This window comes from Coccinella septempunctata, chromosome 5 (genome assembly GCF_907165205.1).
Source record: "Coccinella septempunctata chromosome 5, icCocSept1.1, whole genome shotgun sequence".
Lineage (NCBI taxonomy): Eukaryota > Metazoa > Arthropoda > Insecta > Coleoptera > Coccinellidae > Coccinella > Coccinella septempunctata.
The window spans coordinates 16,774,392-16,782,645 of NC_058193.1; the positions used below are offsets into that span (position 1 = coordinate 16,774,392).

At 39.4% G+C, this 8,254-nt stretch overlaps 1 protein-coding gene across 1 annotated transcript; it reads left to right on the forward strand.

Annotated features, from left to right (window-relative positions):
* Window positions 1-5,859: 5,859 nt before the first annotated feature.
* LOC123314057 lies at window positions 5,860-7,593 on the forward strand. The gene has a single exon (XM_044899170.1). It carries the CDS (start codon window positions 5,860-5,862, stop codon window positions 7,591-7,593), a length of 1,734 nt encoding a protein of 577 aa, XP_044755105.1.
* The last annotated feature ends 661 nt before the right edge of the window (window positions 7,594-8,254 follow it).

Consider the following 8,254-nt stretch of genomic DNA (forward strand, 5'->3'; position numbering starts at 1 on the left):
AGATAATGCCAGGTATTGCAGCAATCGATTGCAGTACTTAATTCTGCCAAAGAAGGCTTTTCAATGAAGCATTACCCGAAGGATCCTTCGAGGAGGATCCTTTGGGGCATAATTGAAGGCCGACCGATTATTATTCTTGTTTTTGTGAAGTAAAGTTGTCTCATTATACATGCATCTGGCCTCTGTTGACTTCTATAAACCCTTTGACAGTGTCGAGAGGTGGGCATTCTTAACACTTAACAGATTTAAAAGATTCTAGAATTGACTCTAGGTACTCTGCTCTCATTAGAAATATATACGATGAAGCGACTTTCCAGGTAAAAATAGATGAAGACCTAACGACCGAGAAAATAAATCTAGGTAAAGGTGTTAGACAAGGTGATACCATCTCACCTAAACTTTTCACTCTAGCCTTGGAAAGTGTGATAAAAAAGCTAGCTTGGGATCGGAAAGGACTGAAAATCGATAGTACTGATAAGCACAGACATCGATGAATTCAAATCGATGCTACACGACCTGAATGAAAAGTCAACAGAAATAAAACTGAAGATGAATCTTGACAAAACGAAAATAGTGAGCCATAGTCCGGAGGATATTACTATAGATAACATTAGCATAAAAAAGGTGGAACAATATGAATATTTGGGGAATATGATTAAAAATAAAAAAGAAAATCAAATATTGGAAATAGGGAGAAAATACGCTTAGCATGGGCAGCCTTCGGCAAACTGATTTCATCTTAAAAGACAAAAATATTCCTCTGCACTTGAAACGCAAAACTTGCGACAGCTGTATATTACCAGTGGCAACTTATAGTCTAGAAACTCTGGCAATAACGGAAAAAGTGGCAGAAAAACTGAGAGTAACTCAAAGGGTCACGGAAAGGATTATGCTGAGTATAAGCTTAAGGGACAGAATTCCGAACACCGAAATATGAAAAAAGACCAGGGTAACTGACATCATGAGTAGAATAGCGAAACTTAGGTTGCAATGGATGGCACATGTTGCAAGGCAGGGTGTGGAGAGGTGGTCACACAAAGTGCCGTTTTGGTGACTTCGAGAGACAAAAAGAAGCATAGGAAGACCGAGGAAAAGATGGATAGACAATATAGTCGCTGTATCCGGTAAGCAATGGATGAGAACAGCAGAAGACAGGGAAGCATGGAAAAAACTGAAAAACTGGCCTATATTCAACACTGGATGAAAGAGGACTGAAGAAGAAGAAGAAGTTATTTCATTTGTGTAAAAATAATTAATGATTAATTTCCAGATTAAACATCATATGATTCTGAAATGTAACTTAGAAAATCAAGTAAAATTTGGATTTTGAATTTTTGAAAATGTGATCAACTTTGTGTCGTTTATCAATGACCGTCTTATACTAATAAGGTCAAGGAGGACGGTAAACTGGACCAGTTTATGCTAATTAATACATTTACCCTCTATTTGTCAATAAAAATAGTGGATAACCAACATTGTTTTTCTTTATAGTGAGAGCTTTATATTCTGCAAAAGGTTTGTCGGTGACTTCAATATAAATTTGCTGGCGAATGACCATGATAAACAGAAATTTATTTCAATATTGGAAGGATTTGATGCTTGTTTTACAATTCATGAACCAACTCGGGTTACACATAACTCTTCCACATGTATCGATAACTTCATTACAAACTTGATTGATTATGACACTTACGTTGTCCTGTCTCATTTGTCTGACCACACCGCTCAACTTTTTTCGTTCACATTCAATAAAATTCCAAAGGTCATAAGGAAGCAAATTCGCCTCATAAACGACTCTACTATGGAAGGTTTTTTGGAGGGTCTATCTACAGTGAACTGGAACGATCTTTCAATCTACCAAAACACAGTAAATGTCGATTCAATGTGGGACATACACTCACTTTCAAAAGTTTTGCACCCCCCCTGTAGTGGAGATAAAATAATCAAGATTCACAACAAATTGTTACTGACAACAACAGAAACTTTTTGACCACCAAATTAAACGATAACATTACGAAACAAAAAATTTTCTTGCGTTTAAATATCGATTTTGTCAAATGTGTGCCTTTCTGCGGACCAGTAGTTTTTCGTTTTAAGTACCGGTTAGTTCAAAAACTGTGTAATATGTCCAGAAACGAGTTGTCTGAGTTTGACAGAACTAGAATTATTGCTCTCTGGCAAGGTGGGCTCTCACGCCAACAGATAGCCAATAGACTAAACATTATTCGAAGCACGGTTAGCAGAACGATTAGGCGATATGAGGAAACTGGTGGAGTGCATAATAGACCTCGAAATGGTCATCCTCGTTTTACCACGATTCGAGAAGATCGGTATATTGCCCAATCAGCCCGTAGAAATAGCTCAGTGACGGTACCAACACTCAGGTCGGAATTCCAAAAAGCCCACAACCGTGTAATTTCATGTGCTACAATTCGTAGAAGAATTTAAACATCAGGATTGCGGTCCAAAAGTCCTCTCAGAGTTCGTTTATTAACAGTTCGTCACCGAACCGCTCGTCTGCAGTGGTCGCGAGCTCATCAAAACTGGCATTTAGAAGAATGGAGGAATGTGCTATTTACAGATGAGTCACGGTTTGGGTTAGTAAGTGATGACTACCGCTTAAGAGTTTGGAGGGAACCAGGATGTCGAAATAGACCTGAGAGAGCTATTCAAGTTGCTCCTTTTCGCGGTGGCACTGAAATGTTTTGGGGAGGCATAATGTTTGGAAGAAGAACGCCACTAATTCACATATCCGGGACGTTGACTGGTGCATATTGCCTCGAAAATATCATAAATCCTGTAATTATACCCATGGGTAATGAATTAGGGGCTCAATTTATCTTTATGGACGATAATGCCAGGCCACATAGCACTAGAGGTGTTCAAGAAGCCCTGGAAAACCAAAACATTATCAGATTAGAATGGCCCGCGATGTCTCCTGACATAAATCCTATAGTGCATATATGGGATCATGTCTCCAGAGCCGTTTTCCGTCGAAATAATCCACCACGAAATTCACAAGAACTTATTGTAGCTGTTACCGAGGAATGGATGAATATTCCGCAGGAAATAATCAATAATTTAATTTTTGGAATGCCTAGACGAGTGAATGCATTGCTGAGCAACAGAGGCTCAAATACTGCATATTAGTTTGCTCTTTTATTAATTAACTTTTAATTTTCCGTTTAAATTTAATTTTTGTTTTTGCAATTTTTTATTCCTAATTTGTATTTGTTGTTTCAACTTCATAATTCTATGAAATGAAATTGATTTCATTTTATTTCTGTGAAAGCCTTTCATTATCCTTGAACCCGAGGGTATCATTTTTTTTTCAAAGTTTGAGATAGCCTTAATAATTAGGGGGTGCAGGACTTTTGAAAGTGAGTGTATTTTTTAACAAATATAAGTCCATATTTGATAGATCATTTCGTCTTGTTACGATCAAAGACACTTCTTCCCAGAAAAAATATGTGGACACATCTCCAGATATAGTGAATCTAAAAAACCAACTGGATTACCTGTACCTGATTTCTCGTTACCGCTCGGAATATCTTGATATTTACCGCAAAACGAAAGCTTTATATGATAAAAGTCTCAACATGAATAGGAAAAAATTCATAAGTGATCATATTAGAAATTCCAAAAATAAATCCAAAGCGGTCTGGAATATGATATATCAAATCACAGGACGTAAAAATGAAACTCAAAAAGGTTTGTTAAGATCCAATAATCCCCAGAAGCTTGCGGATTATTTCAATAGGCATTTTACCAGCGTCTCCTCCTTATTGATATCTCCTACTCCAAATTGTACCCAATCTGCTCCGGTAGCTGATTGTATTCATCGGAATTTGAGGTCTTTTTTTCTTTTCGAGGTCACATCGGATGAGGTTGTCAGGACTGTAAGGGGAATGGCAAATAAAAGTTCTTCTGGTTCTGATGGGATACCGATGACTGTTATTAAAAAGTCTATTTCTATAATAGCGCTGCCAGTAGCCCACATAATGTATACTGCCTTTAAAGAAGGAGTTTTCCCGAAATCTTTGAAGATAGCTATCGTGAAACCTTTATTCAAGAAGGGAATTACAGATCACCCTGGGAATTATCGTCCGATAAGCTTGCTAACTTCCTTTTCGAAATTGTTTGAGAAAATTTTGGTGAATCGGCTTTTAAACTTCTTCCGAAAATCAGGTGTGTTTTCGGATTGTCAACATGGTTTTTTGAAGACAAGAAGCACTGATACAGCGATTTTTAAACTGGTGCGGTCAATTCTTGGGGCCTTGGATGAAGGTAGGGTACCAATGGGGCTTTTTGTTGATTTTTCCAAGGCTTTCGACTGTGTGGTCCATGAGAAATTGCTACATAAATTATCTCTTTACGGAATTCGAGATAAACAACTAGATCTTATGAAGAGCTATTTGCAAGACCGAGTTCAGAGAGTGTGTGTTGAAGTTGATGGTGTCTCATACTATTCCTTTGATGAAGTACTGAGCGTTGGAGTGCCTCAGGGTGGTATCGCCGCACCACTACTCTTTCTGGTGTATGTGAACGATTTACCGGAGAGCATTTTGACGGATTTCATTTCGGATTTTGCTAATGCAAGTCCGGCTCTTGATTTTCAATCGGGAGAATGCGATCATGAGGTTGTTATGTACGCGGACGATACCAATATGCTGGTGGTAGAGGCTGAAGTTGCCAAATGTATGGAGTCCACGCAGAAGGGTTTTTCTTCTATCGCCAACTGGTGCCGCGAAAACCAGCTCGTTCTCAATTTAGAAAAAACCGAGTGTATGTTTTTTTGTACCTCGCACAATAAAACAGTAAAACCTGAGAATATAGATCTTTCAGGACAGATTAAAGATCTTACTGTGAGTACACGCTTTTTGGGTATTGTTCTGGATCAACATTTGAGTTGGTGTGATCATATAGGTTCACTTCAGAGTAGACTTAACTCTGTTCTTTATACTCTTCGAGTACTTGTACGTCAAGCTGACCTAGCTTACTAAAGACCGTGTATTTCTCTAATTTTCAAAGTTTAATGGCGTATGGAATCATTGCGTGGGGAAATAGCTCCGATATCACTAGGATATTCGTGATCCAAAAAAGAGCTTTGAGAACTATTCTTCGTTTGCCATCCAGAGAATCTTGCCGTGGATATTTCAGGAGAGAAAGAATATTAACACTTACCGGTTTGTACATATACAGATGTCTTGTTTTCCTACAAAAGAACGAACATTTTTTTGAGAAACACTTGAATCTAAACAACACCAGACGTATCCAAAAGTATCATCTACCGAAGTATTTCCTCACATTAGCACAGAAAAATGTCGAATATACAGGGTGATTCCGGAGGAGACCGTCAGATTTTAGGTGAAGTATACACTAGTTAAGGCAGTTTCGAAACAATGTTTGGTTTATGGTTGGGGGCCTTTAATGAGAGTCTACAGGGTGATTTGTCCGATTCGACCGATTTTTCTTTTATTCATAACTTTGGTTTGGCTTGATCAATCTTGATGAAATTTTCAGTGTAGAACAATATGGGGGTATATGGGTTGTGCTGTAGAGGTAGTACCTTTCATCAAGGACGGTCGGACTCAATGACATAATCAGTGAGTAGTCGGCGATGACTGGTCCTCACAGGGCTCCCAATTCTCACTTATGGCTCCACGTGCCATACCCCGGGCAACTGCATCGACCTGCAGGCTAAACTAAGTGAGAATAGCCAGATATGGTGAACCTGCAGCGTCTGACCCAGAATGGGCGGCTGCAAACAGCGACTGTTCTCCATGTTAGGAGCGGCTGAACATGAAGCAGTGAAGGCAACGGGAAACCACACTGCAAAACTTTCCCCAGGATATTGCTATGGCGAGAAACACAAATACTTCGGCCCCTAGTCCCGGGCAGCTCTTAGATGAGCAAGGGGTGCTAAGAATCTCCCGGCTCAAGATAGCAAAATACAAACTAAAAATTGGCACATGGAACGTTAGAAGCCTGTACGCTGCTGGTAAGTTTGATAATCTTATCCAGGAAGCCAGGCGGATGGAAACAACGATTATGGGAATCAGCGAATTACGATGGCCAGGTTCCGGAACATGCAGACACGACGAGGGCATTCTATACTACTCAGGCAGCGAGGACAGTGACACACAGCACAGAAATGGGGTTGGAATACTCATAAAACCAGAACTTGAAAAATACGTAAAACAGGTTATCCCTATAAACAACAGGATCATAATACTTCAACTAAATGCCAGCCCATTCAATGTTAATATAATACAAATATATGCACCTACGGCGGAGAAGAAATATGATCACGAAACCGAGATTTTATACCAACAACTAGACGATGTACTTAATCGCCTTAAAAAAGATGAAATCAATTTTATTATGGGAGATTTCAACGCTAAAATAGGGAAAGGTCGTAGATCTGACCTAGTAGGTGAGTACGGTCTGGGTGAGAGTAACGAGCGCGGCGACAGACTATACGAATTTGCCCAAGAGCATGATATGGTTGTAGCGAACACATGGTATAGATTACCCAAAAGAAGACTATATACGTGGACCGCCCCTGGCGATAATACTGAACACATAATAAGAAATCAGGTTGATTACATCCTGGTAGTTAAGAGGTTTAGAAACTGCGTAACAAGGGTCACCACCTATCTGGGCGCAGACATAGGATCGGACCATAACCCACTAGTCGCAAACATAAAAATTAACCTTAAAAAATTAAACAAAAACAACAAAAGTCTAAAGTTTTCCATAGGCGATGTGGACATCAATAAACTGAGAAATGAACTCAACGACAGCCTCGACACAATGACAGGGATAAGTGGCAATACGGTAAACGAAACGTGGGAGATATTTCGAGAACACATCATTAAGACAATGGAGGAGAACAAAACAAACAACATCAAACCAAAGAAAAAACGTTGGATGACTGAAGAGATACTAAAACTCATGGAAGAAAGACGAAAATGCAAAAACAACACGGAGGAATATAAGAGCAAACAAAGGGAAATAAAGAACAAAATCAAGAATGCAAAGGAAGAGTGGATGACGGATAGATGCGAGGAAATGGAGGATCTGGAGAGAAGACATGATACCTTTAACATGTACAAAAAGGTCAGAGAAGTAGCAGGCCTATTTAACAAAAAAGCCCCTAGTATCTTAATGGACAACGCAGGAAAAACCATTATAGATGAGGGAGAAGTTCTTAATGCATGGATACAATACATAGATGATCTATTCGGGGACAATAGACCGGCGTCGATGACTGATGTAGACGACAACGAGGGACCTGAAATCTTGAAATCCGAAGTCCTATTTAACATAAAATCTGCAAAAACAAAAAAAGCAGCGGGACCTGATGACATCCCAGTAGAACTTCTTCAACTTATCAACGAGAAAAACATTGATATCTTGGTTAAACTCTTCAATGATGTATACAACACGGGAGAAATACCAGAAGAATGGCTGAGATCTGTATTCATAACAATTCCCAAAAAACAACGAGCCAGAAGATGCAACGATCACAGACTTATTAGTCTCTGGCTCATCAGGCTAATAAGCTTAATAAGCTTATTAGCTTATTAGCCTGATGAGCCACACACTAAAGGTGTTCCTTAAGATTATACACTCTCGAATAAGAAACAAATGCGAAAATGATTTAGACGAGACGCAATTCGGCTTTAGAAATGCCCTTGGCACCAGAGAAGCAATGTTTGCTCTGAATGTTCTTCTCCAAAAATGTCGAGACCAGCGTAAGGATGTCTTCGTGTGTTTCATCGATTATGAGAAGGCCTTCGACAGAGTACAACACGAAAAGCTCATAAATATATTGAGAGGCGCTGGTGTTGATGGAAAAGATCTACGTATAATTAAGAACCTGTACTGGCAACAGAAGGCAGTCGTTCGAGTCAACGGGAGATTTACAGATGAACGACAAATCCAAAGAGGCGTTCGGCAGGGATGTGTCCTGTCTCCACTGCTCTTCAACCCATATTCTGACAAAGTCTTTAAAGAAGCTTTACATGACAAAGAATTTGGGGTCAAAATCAACGGTGAACTGATTAACACCATTCGCTATGCTGACGATACGGCTATTTTGTGCGACGATCTTCAAGGCCTCCAAAATCTCATCAATTCTGTTAATGCACTGGGACAGGAAATGGGACTGAATATAAATGTTGCTAAGACAAAATTTATGGTCTTTAGCCGTCAGCCATACCTCAATGCGTCACTAGAGGTGAATGGA

What these genes read in the sequence shown, in the direction of transcription:
- LOC123314057 (XM_044899170.1), top strand. Translation starts at nt 5,860, where the DNA reads ATGGCGAGAAACACAAATACTTCGGCCCCTAGTCCCGGGCAGCTCTTA.